We start from the raw sequence: 20,243 nt of genomic DNA, 5'->3' as shown, positions 1-20,243 counted from the left end.
ATGTAATCCTTTCAAGTATCACAGTATCACTCTCAACTCCCACTACATTAAAAAAAAAAAAAAAAAAAAAAAAGGAAATATCCTATTCCCTTCCCATCGAGACGTGGCCTGAAGAAAATTCCAGCATATTAAAATGGTGGTGCAATTGCTTCCTAATGTGAATGTTTACCCTGAGACCCTTGTTTAGGACACATACAAATGATGGGAAATGAGATTGCAACATTCTCTAACTAATGACAATCTATCAGTAGAGGTTGCCAAAGCACTCCACATTTGGCACAACTTTCAGAAACAAAGCCAAGCATGAAACAGCTGTGATATTGAAGGTAAACATGTTGAAAAGCACTAGCAGAAGGTCTGTAAAGTGCCTGGTTTTAACAAATTCCCGAAAAAGGCCATCCATGATGATTAATAAAGGCAAATTAAAGAGCACATGATTTGATAAAGAATAAAATTAAATTACAGTATGTTATAAATAGGACAGGTTCTAAAGATGGCAGAACTGTTACTATGTAATGTAAGTGCAAAAGTGAGAAAGTTCCATGTGGTAAAATTACACTGAGCATTTTCACTTCAAATCTTCTAATCTTTTCATACGTTGCCAACATTTAAAATATATAGAGGAAATGCCAAAGGCAGGATAACAGGAACATAGATTGAATGAAATGAAATAAAAATGTGCAGCACACTGAAGTTAAACTGTTTGATGTACAGCAGAAATACATGAAGTTTAAAAACCAAGGAACCAAATCTCAACCACTTGTTTGTTTTTTTGGGAACTCTGACAAGTTCTTTCATCCAAAAGACTCAAAGGAAGTTATGGCTCAATCTGGTCAAGATCTGTCATGTGAAGGCTAAAAAAAGATACCAAACTGCAGATGCCTGCTGCTGATGAGCAAATTATGTTGCTTCTCCTGTATTCCTATTTTCTGAAGATCAGACACACATCTCAGCACGAGGGAGAAATACAGAAACAGGAACTCCCTTGCTAACATTACAAACTCTCTGTAAAATTCTTTCTGAGAGCTCTCTAACTTAAGGGTAAAGGAAAGCCAAATTTATGCAGTCTGGGGTTAGGCTGTAGACAAATCAAACCAGTTGCAGGATGAGATGCCTGATGATGCCTGCACAAGCGATCCTGAATTCCACTCACTGCTACACACAGAGATTTGCAGATTTCACACAGACTAGTCCTATGGAATATAAAACGGTGAGGGAAGGATCCATCTTCTGTCTGGGAGCTGGAGACAGACAAAGTCAATGCCAAACGTTGTTATTCCAGCAACTAACCTCATGGACAATTAAATAATTCCAAGGACAGGCAGGTGAACTCTTGCACACAGTCACACAGACCTTCCACATTTGAATATTGCTTTGGCAGATGCTCATTTTTTATCACACAGATAAAAGAAGAATAGATGTTGCTTTTCTGTGCAAAACAAGTATTTAAGCAATGACACAAACAGCTCTAAGTCCGTAGGGCTTCACCGCTTGTGTTTGGTGGCAAAGTAGCTTTCCAGTTGTGAAAGTTTCAGGGTCTTTGTCAATAAAGTCAGCTAGTCGCTGTCTACTTTCAGACTGTTTTTTGTTGAGCAAAAAGACTGGCAAAAAAAGCAAGAAGAAGGTTTGTGGAATTGCAGAAAGACTTGCTCTTGGAAGCCTATAGTGCCTATAGAACCAGCTGTTTAAAATTCACTTTCTGTCATATGTAGGTCTCTGGAGCCTTTTATCAGGAGGCAGGGTCTAGCATACTTCTCTTATACAAAGTTGACTTTTTAATATACTAGTATATTCTAAGAAGGAATATGCTAATTTCATCAGTCAAATACTATTATGTCATCAGTTCAATCACTGTTATAGAAGACAATCCAAATACACAAATTAAGGTTAATGGTGACATTTCATGCTTCTTAGTTTTGTTAGCTTGCTTTGTGGGTGTAAGTTTATTTGTTCAAATTAAACAGTTTGTTTGGCAAAGATGTGCACTTTCCTTTAGAAGAAACTGATAGTTACAGTTTTACTGTCTACAACATCTATAAAGATTTTATAATCTGTGGATGTGAAAGTAAGAAATTAAAGAGCATGAAAAGAAAACAGATACATCAATATATTTTCTAGGTATAACTACAAATTATTGCAGTCTTGCAACATTCTTCTTGTCCAGTGCCCATGGGCAAACAACATATATTTAATAGCTGAATAAAATATAACGAATCCCCATTCTACCATTGCTATTGCCATTGCTTCTGGAGCTATACATGAACTGGTAACTGGTAATGACATTTTCAGATGTTACTACTTATTGCCCATGAGAGTTATTGTGTATGGGCTTATTACCAAAAACTACTACTGACCACAAAAAGACTGGGAACAGAGTGAGCCGCATCCAGAGGCAATTCAGGTTATTTTTGTTTATGTACCTCCTTGCACAAAATCTAGTAGTGATGATTTGGGAATTAACTCTCAGCCTTCAGCTTCCACACAGAATATCATTTTTATTGTTTTGCAAACCTGAAATCTCCCTTTCCCTCATTACTACCGTACGCATCAGTACCATGCTTCTCCTCTTTTTTCATTTAAATTCCATGTTACATTTTCAACCAAGTGCTACTTGGACTCCACCAAGGAGTAATGAATGAATTTTTCCACAGGCTTATAGAGCACAAGACAATAAATCATTGTGGGAATTACTCAGAGACAAAGAAACGTAAATAAAACTGAAGAATTGGAAGTGAGCAGTCACTAGTGTCAATATATGGCCAATACTAGCAGTAAAAGTGATCTTACATTTTAGTAATGCACCCGAATGTGCAAGCTACATAGGCTGGAGAGGTGTCAGCATTTCAGGGAGTGCTCAGCACAGTGTAGTTATGTAATGACCTTTTCATGCTTTGAATGCATTTCCCACCATGACAGGATGAATTTTACTCTATTCTTCCTATATGTACAGCAGGCAATTAAGGATTACTATGTGCCACCTGCCACAGCCAAATCTTACAGAGAAAAGTTCATGCTAAAATCAATTTTATAAGCTGTATCAATATTCACAACACTTACCCTGACCCTAGTGCTCTCTAACTCCTCAGGTTGAGTTCAACCAAAAGGCTGAGTTTCTGAAGAGCTAAAGGAAGTCAAAAACCCAAAAGAACATTAGGTCAAATATTCTTCATTGAGCTACTAAGAAAAGGACTGGATTTTCTAACTGCATGATGCTATACAGGACCCATCATTTCATTTCATTTAATGAGCATATGTTATATGGTTCCAACTCTCTAGTAACTATGTTTTACCTTTTCTCTCTGAATTGCTTTCTTTTTCAGGATTTCGGCTTCTTCAGCTGCTTTTCTTGCTTTCATATATTCTTCTCTCTTGTGCTATGTGATGTAAACATAAAAAAATATTTAACATATAAAGAAAACATAAGGTAACTTCACTTGACTCTCATGGTTCATAGAATCATAGAATGGCTTGGATTGGAAGGGACCTCAGGGATCATCCAGCTCCAAGCCCCTGCCGTAGGAAGGGCCACCAGCCTCCACATTTAATACTAGATCAGAGTTTCCAGAAACACTTTCCAAAGTGCTCAAAGTTTCCAGAATTTTTTCTTAAAATAAGACACTGAATAAGACAGACCATGCAACCATTACTTCAAATATTGGTTTTAGGAAGGCTGAGAAATCTGGCACTGATAAATGGTCATCCATGAAAGGAATACAAAGATGACTGGTAACTTTCAAGCATTTATAACTTTTATAACAGGAACTACTATGTACTTACAGCACTGACTGGGGGAGATGCATTGATTAATTGAAATCAAGTGAAATTGTAGGCAGCATGCTGGAAGATACAGCGGGGTAAGCAAGTGGCTTTGCAATTGCACAGGTTATCGTTTTAGATATGATCTGTGATATGGCTTGCTACATATTTATGGACAGATTTCTCATTTTCTTTCGTGCAGATCAGTTGTTTCTAGTTTTCTGCAGCTTTCTTTAGGTTTCATGACTTTCTTTTGTTGAGTAGCTGTAATTTTATAGTCATATGAAACAGCTCATGAAAAGCTTTTTTTGAATTCTTAAAGCAAACAAACAAATCTATTCTTACAGACCTTTTGTTGGTATTTAGATTGTGCGAACATCATTTGCTGTTTTTGCCTTGCTTGAGCCTCTGATTCTTTTCCACCTTAAAAACAAAGTACAAATTGCATTTTGCACGAGTATTTAAAGCTAAAATGTCAATCATTTCAGAGCAGAGCAACATAACAGATTGAATGTATGCATATACAGAACGTTTTTCATAATTACAGGCACTGTCTGACATTAAAGAGAACAGGCAGGAGACCTTTTTGATCATTTTAGCCATCCGTCAAAAGCACAAGCTTGTTATTTGCAGAGCATCCACTGTATCATCCACTCTACTAGCAAATATATCCTTCTGTGTATGATCAGTTTACTGAAAAACTATTCGACTTGCAGAAGATCTATCTTCTGCTTTGCAGATGAGTCTTGATTTTCAGACCTACCTCACCCCACCTTTGTGCAGTTTGTCACGCATGCATATAGAGTCAGAAACTCTATTGCCAAAAAGATTCTTCCTTATCATATTTAGGGGCATGGAGATTCTGACAACTGCAATGGGATGCTATCATTTGAATATCTTAGCAATGTCTTGGGGCTTGAAGAAGAATCCCCTTTTCAAAATGGAAATCAAAACCTTTACTTACAGACCTGATATTCATAAGTTCTTAACAGAAGGAGCTCTTTCCAAAGGCATGTGCTCTCTTCTGAGAGCATCTAGACCTCTAGTCATGATGTTCAGTCTTCAATTATAAAATTAAAAACAAACAAATAAACAAATAGAAATTGATAAAGCATAAAGGATGGATGGAGTGATTTTGTTTCAATTATTCTGGTTTATTGTTTTTCAAAGGATTTTCTTGCTTTAGGAAAGCCAGTAATTTATTCCCTAGGTTGCTGGAAACAAACAAACAAACAACAACAAAAAAACAAAAGCAGACCCCATCTCATTCTGAGATGGAGGGCTGTACTTTCACCTACTGATTTCCTGTGAAATTCCCCACTATGTAACTATTAATTCAATAGAATCTGTCCTGAAACATTAAGAAAACCACACTAGATCCTTCAGAATGGATCATCCCAGACTAGAAGTAATGTTCTCCACTTACGTGCTCTTGTAAATTTCAATAAATGGGAGATCACACTCCTTAAGTGTGGAAACATTCCTATGCATACAACAAACTCCATACAAGTGCACATTCTAGAAAGACTTTCCATGCATAATGCAAGCAACAAGCTTACAGTAGCAACAAGCATACAGTTGCCGTTGTGGAATGTTTCATCCCCAGGTACAGGAAATAAAATTGCTATTATACAAATCCTGAAATCTTCTGGATGCTCAGTATTTCTTTCTTTCTCACCTGTTATTGGCAACATTAAACACGCTTGTATTCATTGTGTGGTTCTGCATATACTGCTGGGCATCAGCTCTAAATAAATACCTATGATTATCAGCCATTGCCTACAGCCTTTCAGACAAGTTTAATTCCTTTAAGTTGGTTTGACTGCAGTATTCTGACACTGCATATTCTGACACTGAAGTCAGAATATGTTATGATTGGCTTTGTATAATGGGAGAAGAGGCAATTGCATTTATTAGGCATAATCTCTTTCTCCACTTACTGCTTGTGGAAGAGGACAGCACTTGCATCACACATTGCTCTCATCCCTTCACGGCACATTAAAGTTTGCCAGTCAAATACTACAGAGGTGAACTCCAGAATACCTATTTCCCTATGGAAAGCTTGAATATTAAGAAACTTCAACTTTAAGAACTCTGGTGATTTCAACTAGATGAGTATTATAACTTTGAGTAAATAACATAATTTTTTACCTTAATGAGTACCTGCAGTTGTGAAATTAGAGATGCTACTTTTTTTTTTTTTTTCCTTCCTTCCCTGAGCTCTCCTCTGTTCCAGATTTCTTCCTCTGGGAATCCTAACATCTAATAATCTTTGCACCTTACCTCTTTCCAGAGGCACTGAATGTAATGCACGTGTCTCAGTCTCTAAGGGTCTTTCTAAGTGACAGCTAGACAGTGACTGAAGAGCTCATATAGCCTCCTTGAAGTCTTTCAGAAGCTTTTTGCTTTCTTTCACCAGAATATTTTCAAATGTGGTGAAATCAGAGGAAGTTAATACTCCCCACATCCTTAGCCACTGAAGCTTTTCTGCTGTGTCCCCTGTCACACAGCCAATCTGCACACTTTCTGAACAGACATTACGCATAGACTCTCTTTTTTTCAGATTTCTCTTTCCTCAGCAATAAGCTTTGTGGTCCTCTTGGGATGCAAACATGTGAGCATATTCTAAGAACTGCTCACAGGTAGGAAGCAGCTGTTATGCATTAACAAAGTCCACATCTGGCCACATGACTGCATGGGGAACACAGCATGACACCAACCTGCAAGGTAGGCTTCTCACTGCCAGCTGGGACTCACACTGCAGGGTAAAATAAATGTAGGACTAATGTCATCTTGATCCCAGAAAAAAAACTGTGCTGTGGAAGCAGTTCAAATTTCTTCAACTCCTACCTCATATCAATGTTTGCATGCAGAAAATCACACTGAACTGATCTTAGGTAGCATGGCAAAGAACACACTTAATTCCCAGGAAGCCAAGCCAGACAATGGTCTGTCAGTACTACACTTCTCAAAATCCCCTACGACAGCCAAGAGAAGGAAGAAGAGCTCTATGGTTACAAAACTGATAAAGGCATCACTGTAATCATTCACTTTATCACAGTGAATGTTGTCCCATTTCTACTAGTGGTGGCCTTCAAGGTCATCCCTTTTTTCTGCCCAACTCCTCACCATGCTCTATGCAAATGATGCTTTCAAGTTTTGTCTTGTCAGCAAATTTCATCAACCCACTTCTACTTTTTATGCTAAAGACATTAAATAAAGATATTATGAGAAGATAGGTCTGAACACAGATACTTGAAAAGCATTTCTATTAATCTTCCTGCTTCAGCACACCTTGCTGTCTTATTCCATGTAAAAGACTGGGGGTGAGTTGTTTAATTCGTTAAAAAAAAAACTAATTGCCAGAAAGGACTATTAAATGCTTTATAGTGTTTGCAATCAAAAAGATCTACTACAGTTCCTATCACATGTCAAGAAAAAAAGTAGTTGGTTGTTGTACCAAATGCATCATTTCAATTCAGATGACCTAAGTTCATGCAGCTTTTTATCCTGTTTTTCACTTACCTATCTCTGTTCGTTATTTTAAATAAAATCAGTAATAGAGAGCTTTGTGCACATGCAGCCTGCAAAAGCCTGAAACTGCAGGGATCAGTTTTGCCTCCTCAAGAGCCAGCACGCGTATTGGCCCTAAACCCAAAAGAGTATTTTTTTATGGACAACCAGAGGGTCTCCAGCAAACGCTGTCCACCTGCACGCTAATGCCATATGTGCATCACCCCCAAGACATCAACCAGACAATGTTCCCAGCAGGCAGGCTCATCAATCTCCTTTTTTCCCCAAAAGCAAGCACAGATTTTCTACAATAATGTTGACAGATTTTTTGAGTGACATTCCATGCTGTTTTGCTTCAGAAGCATCTTCATTGCCATGACCATCAAAAAGCACAGAGAGCAGTTAGCAGGCTCAAATCAACCGTTATTGACACTGAATCTCATTAATTAGCAGCATGTGAGAAAAACAGTGAAAGATGTCTTACGTGCTAAAGGACATACATGTATGGTATATATATTATACAGGAAAAAAAAAAAGTATTGATTTTGCAATTCGTAATAACTTACCCAGTCTCTGTGGAGCCAACTTAATTGGTCCTGGCCTGTGCTTTTCCTTCCACTGCTCCAGGTCATCTAGTTCTTTCTTAGCAACTGAGTGGGTACAAAAAAACCCAAATACATAGAAGTTAGAAGCCATCCTAAAAAGCAGATAGCATTAGCTGCGTGGAGCAATTACAACTCATCCAGGATAGTCACTCTTGTTCTCAAGGAATGCAGACAGCCCTGCAGCATGTTACAAAATTACCGGAGAAGCAAAATTTTTGCTAACTCAAGACCATATGGTAAAAACTTTTTCCTTCCCAATCATGTTTCTTAAATAAGAATGGGAAGTATGCATGGTTCAGTTACAAACTAAGACATGTCAGGATAGGTGTCCACAAGCAAGCTGAGTGGCAAGCTCCCAGTCTAGTCAGTGGGAATGTAGTCAGTGCAGCTGGTAGTGTTGGGAGGCTTGTGGAGTCAGCCCTATGGGAAGGCTGGTTGATTAAACTGCTGTACAGAATCAACTGACAGAGAAAAAGGCAATTTCCTTTAACAGTAAAGCCCAAAAAGACTACGGAAATAAGATCTGTATTTCAGAGTAGTACCTCAGTTGCTCAGTCCTATTAACCACATGAACTATATTTTCTAATGCCAAGCTACAGCAAACAAATGCTCTAAAAGGATAAAGCCAGGCCATGGGCAGGTCTCTAAAGAGCCCAAGACTGACACCAGCTTCTCATTCTACGTCTAAAACAAGGCCTTAGGTACAGATGGACTCAGTGAGGCCTCATTTTCTACTACTCCCTAAGGTAGAAGAACGCTGCATGCTTGAGACCTTGCACATTGGCAGCACAAAGTAAAAGCAGACCTTTATTAAAGCAACAGTACCTATGCTCTTAAAGTCAGTCCTAAGATGATCTGCTTTAATTTCTCCTTCCAGGGGGTTATGTTTTCATTCAGGGGAAGCTCATTTTCTTTCTTGCAATGAAAGGAAGCCCTGCCAATAAATCACTTCAGGCAAACTCACAATGTTTAAGAAGAAATGCTTTAATTGCATTATTTCCTTGAGGGCTCACAATGTGAGGAGTGCTGACTGACATTCCCTAGCTGTCATATTCTGCACAAATAAACAGCGAGGAGTGCAAGACTGCAGTGTTTGGTCAGGTCTGCACATGGAATTTCTTTCATGGCTCTTTTGTTGTAACTTTGGCCAATGAAAGCTTTTTAACATATCTCATCTAATTTAAACAAGAATTCAAGAATCAACAGATAGCGTGGTTCTTCTTCCTTTAGCTTCTATATTAGAATGCTTTCAAAAATATTTCATACATATATTTTGATTCTTCCTCCCTATAACCTAACGAGTCTTCAAAGCTAAATTCAATCCTGCTAATGTTGTTTTGATCTAATTCCAGATGAGAATTGTACAAGTCAGTTTGAGTAGCTACAGCACTGCTATTACCAAAAACCTCTTCCTGAAGAAGCCCTACTTTGCATGCAGTTGAGTCAGATGAGACTTTAATCTTAAGAAAAGCCTACAGGAAGATGCTCATAATCTTGACTTCACATTCACAGCTGCACACACAAAAATAATTGAAAAGTTGAGGATAAAAGTTGCAAGGGCAATAAAGCACACAACTTATTCAAGTAGACACAATGCATGAGACAACTCAACTTACTTTGCTGCAACCGATTTCTTCTGCTTTCATTCGGAGTTATTAAGACATATGAGTTGAAACTAGAATGAAAGAAAACATTCTCTTATTATTCTTGTTTACAAAAAAAAAAACAACAACTGTACTGTAAGGGGTTTCCTTGGTCAGTGAGATTGGTGCTCTGCTTTTGAAGCAAACAACATCATATCAACACCAGGGTTTGCTTTGATTCAGCTCTTCAAGAATATACTTGGAGTTAACAGCAAATACCAAAGATAACATTTTCAGAAAGTTTTAGCATAATTTTTACTTTTCTTATTTAAGTCTCACTATAGACTGCAGACTTCAGATCTCAGCCATTACCAACCAAACCACTTCCTCAAGCTAAGAAGTTCTTCAGAGGACTACTTCCCCAGCATGGCTATCAGCGCCTTCCAGCACGGCTATCAGAGCCTTCCAGCACAGGTTGCTCAAGCACAGAGGAAGACTACAGTCTGCAGGGAAGAACATTTGTGTTGGCTGCCACATCCCATACCTCAAAAGTACTTGGGATCTCACGTATTTAGGCAGTCTGTCCAAGAGTTGTTAAAGGTGTGCACAACGTCCTGTTCTTTGTCATGGTCTTAGGTGACTTGCTGCCAGATCAAGCCTCAGTTTTCTTGTCAGACTTGTGTTTGTCTGGCACCAGGAATTCCTTGGGCATATTTATTTTACTGTCATAGCTAAGGTGTAACTCACTGAACAAGGGCAGAGGGCCTGTTTCGTTAGGCTGAATTCAAAACACAGTTGCTGACTCAAAGAGCTATCAATCTAATGTGACAACAAAGAAACAGGACAGGCTTTGGAGTGTATTAGAGACTGGAGGTGATCAAATGAGTGATGAAAGCATGTCAGTTCCACTTGGAGGAAATGTTTTTTATCTACACAGAATATTGTGTGGATAGAAGTTTACACTGCCAGTTCTCCAGTTCAGCAAAAGCAAAACCTCAAGAGTATAGATTCACCAGGCATGCACGGAGCAGTGGCAGCTCCATGTAGCAGAGTACACTCACATCTCTACAGTATTCAGCATGGTTTTCTCTGCACTGTTATTTTATTTCATGCTACCATGAGGAAAGCAGAAGAAAAAGGGCAGAAAACAAAGAATAATAAGGGATGAAGACCAAGTTCTTTAAAAGAGAAAAGGGCCACAGGGGGTGGCTAGAGGACAAGGTAGGAAGCAGAGAGAGCTCAGTTGGCTCTGGAAAAGTAATGAGAGAAGGAGGTCTGAGACACAGGCTGCAAACAGGAATGAAAATCATGCAGAGATCAAAGGGCAAAAGCTGTCCGCTGTCATATCACTGTAATTCAGAGTTTGGGGAGGAAAGTATTTATATCCAGTTACTTCTTTTTCTTTGAAGACTTGCTCTAGGATGATGTGGATTAATTTAATTTATGAGATTAAATTAGTAAAGATTGAGCTGTGAGCTTTAATGGTGCCGTTTAATGTGGTCCCTTCCCTGCTTTCCAACTTACTCTGGTGCCAGTGAGGCCAGTACTGGCATGTCCACTGAGCTGCAGGCATGCAGAGGACCCCTACAGCATTCATTGTACAATTTCAACTCTTACTTAAATAACGTTATGATGGTTTTTTCAGATTTCCCTTTGTTTGACTGAATAGCAACTTACAGAATTTACCTTAAATTACCCACGCAAACTGTTATACACTTTATCAGATTCAAGATTTTTTAGTGCTTTGAGCTTTTTTCTTAGTTGTTTCTAGTATTAACACCACATTTCTCTCCAGTTCATACACAAAATAATGTACATAACATTCACAGTGTTCTGTCTTTGCCACTGAAAAAAATGGCCGGAATTGTTAAGTTACAAGACTACATACTTCTCCTCCAAAAATACATCAGCACATTTAAGACATCCAACTGATTTGCAGCATAAAAGACCAGTAGAGTTTTTATGTCATCACACGTACTTTGATACCTTAAACAGATTTTTTTTCTATATTAGAAATCCAATTAAAGAGACAACAACTCTGTGTGTCTGCACATGTTTAAGAATTATGACATCAAATCAAGCCTTTATGCAATGAATCATTTCCTTTGCCTGCTTCTGCTTTTTGGCTGGAAGGCTTCAAGTCCAGGAGGCCACTTTTCTGATATCAGAACATGGCCATTATCCAGCAGTTCAGAAGGATGGCACATGAAATACAGTAAAGATTAATCAGTTTATGAAAGAGATGGAGGTGAGAGCAGCAACACAGAACTACACTTACTGAAAGAAAAAGCTCAGCTCTGTTTTCCAAAGAGCAAAGTAAGAGCCACTGTGGTTAAAAGTGCTTGTTTAAAGGCCCGTTTCATTTCCATGTTACTGGAACAAAAAAGAAAGTTCAAACAAAATGAAGATTTCAAGTCTCCTGTAGGGAAAGGAAAGGAAAGGAAGAGCAGAATATCAAATTTCTGTATTCTAGTATTTAAAATCTAGTATTTAAATGACACATTCTGTTTAATTCCAAGTTAAAAAGAAAAAGAAAAAAAAGAAAAAAGAACATAGCATTAGTAATCCTATCTAATTTGATAGCATTCACCTTTGTCTCTCTGGAAAGATAGATAACTTTGGGTATTGGGATCAGGGGAAGGAAGAGTTAGAATGTTAGTTATGAAGTCCTACATAATCCACTAGCAGAAAAGATGTCAGAGAATTCAACTTCTCAGTTCCCAAATGCTGGTTCTTACTGTTCTATGGCTTAAGTTTATCTTTGAGGTATGATTGTTTGATAAATAAAAATATGGAAGTCACTGGGGATGGGAAGAACGTACTGACCAGGTATTCATAAAAGAGAAATCCTCTTCTACCTTTATAGGTGATATTTATCTTGATAAGAGTCTTTTTGGTTTATTTTCTCCACAGAAAAGGGGAACGTATTGACTCAGACTGAGCAAATATTAAAATTTTTAAAAGTTATAACCCAGTAAGACAGTGCAGAGTATGAAAAGATTATTATCTATTTAACAGTATATGCAAATAGACAGAAAAATCTTTCAGCCAGGAGAATCATACACAGAAAATTTGCCAGGATAGTTTACAGTTGGAATTGTCATCAACACAGAGAACACTATGTCTGCAATCTTAAATTCATAAACTGATGGGTAACTCAAGACATTTAATTTACACTGCCTAAGGACTAAGTCTCCAATATTTTCAGGGTGCAGACCACAGAAGCCTCTGCTCTACTTTCCTTTGGGTTTGTATAAAATCGATTGTTTCTAAAGTTGAACAAATGCATGAGAACTGCAGATCAACAATAATGTTTTTTGCAGAGCTGTGCTCTTCAGTTTTTTCTCAAGCCCACTCCAGCTACCACGGGGGAGCCTTCCAAATGAAGTGTGAAATAGTTTAAAGAGTTACAAAAAAGTAATGGCTGTTATAAACTATTTCCAGTTCCACTGTGTTTTATACTGCTGGTGCATCAGTACATGAATACCACAAAGTTGAAAGCTAAATATTTCGCTCTGCTGGGCAATATGCTGCCTGCATTCAATAAGAGCCAGAAACCAAGGAGTGCATAGGGGAGAGCAACACAAATGAATAAAGCTTGGGGAAAAAATGGGCAAGTTCAGCCTAGAGGAAGGACTCAAAGGAGCCAGCACAGTTATCTGCATATGAACTACTGAAAGGAAAAGGATCCTTTATATTCAGCAATTGGTGAAGAAAGTATCACAAGGGAAAAATACATAGGCATGTAGACATGTACTCTCACATGTTGTATGGGCATTTCTGAGCATATCTTTTCCTCTTTCCCTACACATGTGCTTTATATATATGCTTAACTTACTATGGGAAAGGTATAGATGAAGTACTACATCAAATAGTATATTAAAAATAACAGACTTTTAGAGGAAAAAAAGGAACAAATTGCCCAAGGACAATCACAGTCTTCCTCAAAGACAAAGACATTCTCATCGATGCTCCTGTAGAACTATAGAATCATAGAATTGCTCAGGTTGGAAAAGATCTTCAAGGTCATCAAGTCCAAAAGCAACCTAACCATACTACCCTAACAACCCTCCACTAAATCATGTCCCTGAGAACCACATCCAAATGGTTTTTAAACACATTCAGGGATGGTGACTCAACCACCTCCTTGGGAAGCCTATTCCCATACTATATCTCATGGAACAGCCATATTCTGCTAAACACCACGGAAGCTGCAAAATCAGTAGGCTACAAGGAGACCAAATGCCATCAAGCAGACAAAAACTGTGCTGTTAGTATTTGTGATTTGCAGTACATGGGCAGCCAGATGCTAATGATAACCAGCAGCCCCAGCAACAGATTTGTTGTGTAACATGCTTGGTGATCAGGAGTTGTACAGCTGTCATGTGTAGGTTTGGGTTTCTGGCTTTCCAATTTTATTAGCAACAGAATCTTACCAGTTTACAGCTCAGAAGCAAAAGTGAATTACTGAGGCTTAACATTATACACTGCCTGAGTAATCCTAGCACTCTTAACATGAGAGACTGAAAATAAACTGCCTTAGCAGAAAATGTTTATCACCAAAAATTTGTGTCCATGGGTTTGGTCCTGTGGTTGCCACAGGCTAGGATTGAGCTGCTGCTCAGCTGATGTCTGGAAGCTTACTGAGTTAGGATAACTCAGTTCTGCATCTGGTCCCTCTGTTTAGCTAAAGCTAACGCTAAAACACCATTTTTGACATAGTGAGGTCTAAGGATAAAACAAAAGGTTATATCCTGCAGAAGTGAACCTGCCCTGGGAATAAATGGGAAGGAAAAAAGAAGCAGGGAAAGATTAAAGAGAAGGCTTGAGTCAGAAATAAGCGCTAAACTACAGACGTGCATGTAAGTATAAAACTGTAATACCCACGAGCTGAGAACTTCCTGGTCCAAAGAGTAGAACTAAAACTCAGAACTGAACTTCTAAGAGTGAAGATGGAGCTTAGACTCAGCAGCTTGCTTTGGGCTTGGCATATAACAGCATCGCAGGAAGAACGCAGGTGCTTCACCATCAACCCATTTGGTGCAGCAAAACCATCAGTGCTGCAAGACTACCTCAGCCACCTTCTAAAGCTGCAAGGAAATTGTCACAGCAATGAATCAAACCAGGCAGCCAAAGTGTAGCTCTCAGCCTAGACTTGGCTTGCAGCACAGCTTTGTTGTGTGCATACACTCGTGGGCAGATTAAAACAACAGAGATACGCTGTTGTGACTGTGAGGCTGAGCAATGAATCGGGTGAGGAGACTAGAAAACAAGATCTATGAGGAGCAGCTAAGGAAACTGAAGATGTTTTGTCTGGAGGAGGCTGAGGTAAGATCTCATTGCTTTCTACAATTACCTGAAAGGAGCTAGCAGTGAAGAAGCTGTTGGACCCTGTTCTCAGGTAACAAGTTATAGGACGTGAAGTAACAGCCTCATATTGTTCCAGGGGTGGCTTAGATTGGACATTAGGAAGAATTTCTTCTCTGAGAGAGTGGTCAAGCATTAGATCAGGCTGCCCAGGGAGATGGTGCAGCTCTATCCCTGGATGTATTTAAGAGGTGTGTGAACATGGCAGTAAGGGACGTAGCTTAGTGATGGGATTCAGTAGGTCAGGCTGATAGTTGGACTTGGGAATCTTGAAGGTCGTTTCCAACCCACATAAATAGAAAAGAGAGCACTGGAGCCCAAAAAGTTCATGAAGTTGGATTCTGTTTATGCCATCTGCAGATCCCAAATCCGTTCAGTTCCCTTAGTGCAGTGCAGTGCCAGGATTGTGGCAAGCATGCCAGAGCCAGCTGGAGCACCTGGAAATTCAAAACAGAGTATCCCTACTAAAACAGGCCATGCACTGGACATGGAAACATCAATGCCAAGATGAGCAAACCACAGCAGAAGTGTTCATGTGCTACTTCTTGTGTTATCCAGCATGTCTGGAGAGCTGAGCAGGTCAGACTCTACCAGAGGAAGATTAAGAGCTAAACCAGTGGAATGCTCACCTCCACTCCGCCACTTTATTTTCAACAATATTCACAGAATCATATTCTTTCTCTTCTTCTCCCCTTCAGTACCATACCTGTTGTCCATTTATTGCCCCTGACCATGTGTTAGTTGCCTTACCACAACTCTTCATCAAGTGATGGATGTTAAATCTGGCACAAATTAAGCTCCTCCTAGAACATCTTCTAATATAAAGTTAGGAGGACTTCCTCACTGCCCTACACACATGATGAGAACAGCAAGCTCCAAATCTTACTGCAGTTATTCTCCTACTTGGCCTCAGCCTTCAACACTTGGCTGAAGGCTGGCTACACAGAAATGGGAGACTTTTTTCCATGCAGCAAATGCAGTGATGAATTCTAAACAAAATTGTTTCCAATTCAGATTATACATCTGCAACTCCCACCAATGGGTAAAAGAAGAATGTTGAGAAGAATCCTCCACCAGTTTAGTAGACTAATTTTGAGTTGTTAAAAGAAGAAATTCCATATTGTGAAAGAAAATAAATTTTTTCAAAAGAACTGCTAAGGACAGGCACACTATGAGCAAAAGATTGAGAAGTACTACATTACAGATTTTTTTTTTTTCAATTCACAATGAAGATTAGAAAGAGAAGGAAAAAAAGCCCTGATGGATTTGGCTTCTGCAGTCACAGAATAAAATTTTTCAAGTCAAGCATTCTAGTAACAGTTCTCCTTTCACATCGGTGGATAAAGGGCTATTAGCAGCTGTATGGCAATATATCTCCACATTCTATTACTTTGAATTTGATTTTTTTTAACAAATATATTTTACCAGAACCAATATCATTTCCAGGTTTAAAGATGCCAAGGACAGGATGCTGTTCCTGTGTGGGGGCAGGGACCATCAAAATTTTTTTTTTCAAATGCTAGCTATTGTTCAGCCTCTAATTTCCCCAATTTCCTCCACCTTTTCTTCAGTGCAGACATTTGTTTCTGAATAGATATGAACAGGGATAATTTGGGAAATCACTTTCTACGAGTTAATTTCATGGTACTTAGCAGACAAAGTGAAGTAACTTAAATGCAAGCATATTATTATAAGCAGATTCAAGCACTTGTCATCATGGTCTTTTTCTCCATAGCCTGAAACCATATCCTGTTCAGAACTGGAGGAACCAATGTGCAAAGCTTCATTTCAGTTTTTCATTTGAACAAGTATTTTTCATAACTTAATTAGAACCACTTTATTATCACCTTCCAGCCGTATACAAGAGCTTATTATACAAAGGCTTTTCTAAAGCAAGAGAAGAATTACCATCTAATACCAGTTGCCCATCTCGCACTTTTTTTGAATGAGTCATTTGAATCTCAGCTACTCGGTGAGGCTATAACATTCTACGTCCCACATGTATTTCATGAGTCCAATTTTCATGAAACATCACCTAATCCCACACTAAAACACTACTAAGGTGTTTCCTCACTTCCAAGCACTCTGAAGCACAGCCCAAGCCATCTCATGGAATACAACACACCCAACCTAGTCACTCACAAGCTTCGACAGAGGCTCAGACTCCTCTTTTGGCAACAAAACCAGATCCTGGCTGTTTCTGAAACACAGTGAGCAACACATCAATTGGAACAGAGCCACTTCTTGGCAAAGAGTTATCTTTCTTCTGCCCCTCATGTTTCCTCTACTACACATATTTCAGAAAGCCTTCAAGGTTAATGCTAGAAGGATCTTTTCTTCTGCTGACATCCTACAACATAAGCTTTGAAACTTCTCTGCTCAACTCTTTGCTATCCTAAAGCCTAAAAGCCTGGACTGCTCTGAGAGTGTGTTAGCAATTTAGTTTCAAGGCTAATTTTCAAAGGGACTGAGGGACAACAGGATGAGTCAGTTTTGCCATTACCAGAATGACATTTTAATCTGAAATCTTGCAATATAACTAGCAATAACAAATAAAAATGAGCGTTATAGTTTTTGTTTCAAGAATAGAGGTCTCTCCTTGTCAGCTTCAGCATTTCCAATACCTTCTACTAATTTCATCCAGCTTCATCTCATTCATAGAATTGTAGAATCTTGTAGGTTGGAAAAGACCTTCAAGATCAAACCCAACTACCTGTTTGACCTACCAAATCCCACTAACTAAACCATATATGTCCCCTACTGCCACATCCGTGCCTCTTAAATACACCCAGGGATAGGGGTTGCACCACAACCCTGCGCAGCCTATTCCAATGCCTAACCACCCTCTCCATGAAGAAATTCTTCCTGACTTCCAGTCTAAACCTCCCCTGTTTCAACTCGAAGACACTACCTTGTGTCCTGCCACTTGTTACTTGAGAACAGAGACCAACAGCCTGTTTGCTACCTCCTTTCAGGTAGCTGTAAAGATTGATAGGGACCCCCTCAGCCTCTTTTTCTCGAGACTAAATAATCTCCATAGCTTCTCCTCGTAGGTCTTATTTTCTAGTCCCTTCACTCAATTTGTTGCTCTTCTCCCCAACTGTAGATAAGAAACCCTAGTCTTGTTCCCTTTTTTAAGTGTTTGTTTCCCTCTTGTATTGTCTTTGATCCTTCCTTTTTCTCCTTCCTCTTTCTCAATACCTTCCTACTACTGCAGACTTTGATTTGTACATTCCTGTTTTAGAATGAATTCTTTCTTTCATCTTATGAAGACACAGAGAGAATCTTTCATATCATATAGTGAAAAATATTTGTGCAATCCTTGTAGTAAATATGTAGCAGTTTTCTCTCTGCAAGCATCATATAAAGACAAAACAGGAAACAGGCTTTAATTATTCTTCCCCAAGAGCTTATCTGGTTTTATAGAGGAGTCCATCATTTGGTCATAATCTATATGAATATATTTGATCTATCAAGGAGCTCAGTCTAACCAAATGATTAAGCACATACCTAACTTTTACCACAGGGTTGTACACTAGACCAAATTTTGGGCAAAAACAGATATGCCCATGGAAAAACTTCCACTCACCACCCTCAGGAAAAAGAAAAACAGAAAGGAGGACAGGAAGGAAGGAAGGAAGAAATGAAAGGAATGAAAGGAATGAAAGGAAGGTAAGGAAGGTAAGGAAGGTAAGGAAAGAAAGGGGGGAGAAAAAGGAAGACAGAAGGAAAGAAAGAAAATATAGGACTAGTAGCTAAGGTGCTTTCACTGTACTGTGGATATACAGCAATGTGAAGAAAGGCAAGAGAGAAGCTTTCATGCTTGGAAGTGGCACAAAATAAATACAGGCTGTAATTTAGAAAAGGTGGTTTACTTTGCAGAAAGTAATGTGTTAAAATGCCCAAGAATTTCATAGCAGCTTAGCTCTTAATCGTCCATGTATCATTACTACCTAGTAGACCGCCACAGGTTACCATGGAAAGCTTCTGATTGAAGCTCATGATCAGCAGGCAGACAGCTCTTGCAAAGCCTGGCTCCACCTTCTTCTTCCAGAAAGACAGGAAAGGAAACTGAAATAGCTTTTAGAAGGTGGAGCCAGTTTCCACCAGCTGCAGTTTGAAAGACTAGGGGAAAAAGCAAGCTAAGCAAACTCAGTGCATAATAATAGCACTACAAGCATGGTTACTAACAGCTTAGAAAAAGCTGTTTGGGGAAAAAGAAGTGTAAATAATTACTTTTAGTCAGCTAAGCACATGTTCACAAAGTACACATGGTACTGACAATTTCTATTCTGTACTATATCTGTAAATTAATGCTTATACTAGGTATCAGAGACTGTCACACATACACACACACACAAAAGAGATGGACGGAACACAGATGCCAGTAAAAATGAAATGAAGCTTTGGTTTTACTTTTGTCAGCATGAAGTTGTTAGAAGAGAAGCTGTTCTGTATCTTGGATTGCATTCAGATCAGTGCTGGAACAGAGCCTACATCCATCTCCTCAGCCAAAAAGAAGTATTTTGAGACTTCCAGGATGAAATATTAGTGGAGAGAAAACAGGAAAGTAAAACCGGATTTGAAATTCTAGTTAGACAAAGATTCCAAGAAACAGATGCCATGTACAGTAATATCAGATATACAGAACCAGCTGCTGCTGTTACGTGTATTGCCAATGCTATCAGCACACACATCGCATTCAAGCAGCCCCAGGGGTAAACCATAATATCATAAAACCTTTTAGAAGACCTCAGGTCCCAGTCAGAAAGCATTGCTCAAAAGTGGGCTTCTCCAAGAGCAGCAGAACATGTTGCTTATGTGTTCAGTCCCTTTCACAGGCTCTCTATAAAGAATTTCTACATTTACAGGTGTACACTTTGAGTAAGGTAGAGAACAGGCACCCAATGCAAACAACACCTCTGTACCAGCTAGGTTCCTTTCTACTTACTGCCGCTCTTGCTGTTGTTGGTAAGTTGATGGTTGGTTCTTTTGCTCTTCTCCAGACCTCATCAGCTGCTGGGAATTTCCGGCCTCCTCTGTTTGATTGCTTTTATCCCTGAGGTAACCCTGAGGGGGAAATCATAGAATCATTAAGGTTGGAAAAGACTACTAAGATCATCTAGTCTAATCATTAATCCATCACCTCCATGCCCACAAATCCATGTCCCTCAACGTAATATCTATATGTTTCTTGAACACCTCCAGAGATGCTGATTCCACCACCTCCCTGGGCAACTTGTGCCAATACCTCTTTCTGATAAGAATTTTTTTTTCCTAATATTAAACTTTAACCTCTCCTGGTGCAACTTAAGACCATTACCTCTTGTCCTAAATGGGGTGCTGGAAGTGGCCGTCGTCCTGTACCTCCTGCCGTCCCATATGACCTGCCTTCCGTCCATCCTCTGACTCCAGACAT

General features: G+C 39.0%; 1 protein-coding gene across 1 annotated transcript in view; it reads right to left on the bottom strand.

Annotated features, from left to right (window-relative positions):
* Window positions 1–20,243, bottom strand: part of EPSTI1 (epithelial stromal interaction 1) — a gene marked incomplete at both ends in the record, with an annotated part of 40,449 nt that extends 20,206 nt beyond the window's left edge. Inside the window, 6 exons of the mRNA XM_079535620.1 lie at window positions 3,291–3,374; window positions 4,106–4,179; window positions 7,836–7,919; window positions 9,491–9,549; window positions 19,776–19,894; window positions 20,148–20,243. Coding sequence (XP_079391746.1) covers window positions 3,291–3,374; window positions 4,106–4,179; window positions 7,836–7,919; window positions 9,491–9,549; window positions 19,776–19,894; window positions 20,148–20,243 — 516 coding nt within the window. The remainder of the gene's footprint in view (window positions 1–3,290; window positions 3,375–4,105; window positions 4,180–7,835; window positions 7,920–9,490; window positions 9,550–19,775; window positions 19,895–20,147) is intronic.

Source organism: Tetrao urogallus (genome assembly GCF_951394365.1).
Source record: "Tetrao urogallus genome assembly, chromosome: 1".
NCBI classification, from domain to species: domain Eukaryota; kingdom Metazoa; phylum Chordata; class Aves; order Galliformes; family Phasianidae; genus Tetrao; species Tetrao urogallus.
Note: the sequence above shows the minus strand (reverse complement) of the source record. Positions and strands in the feature narration are given on the sequence as shown.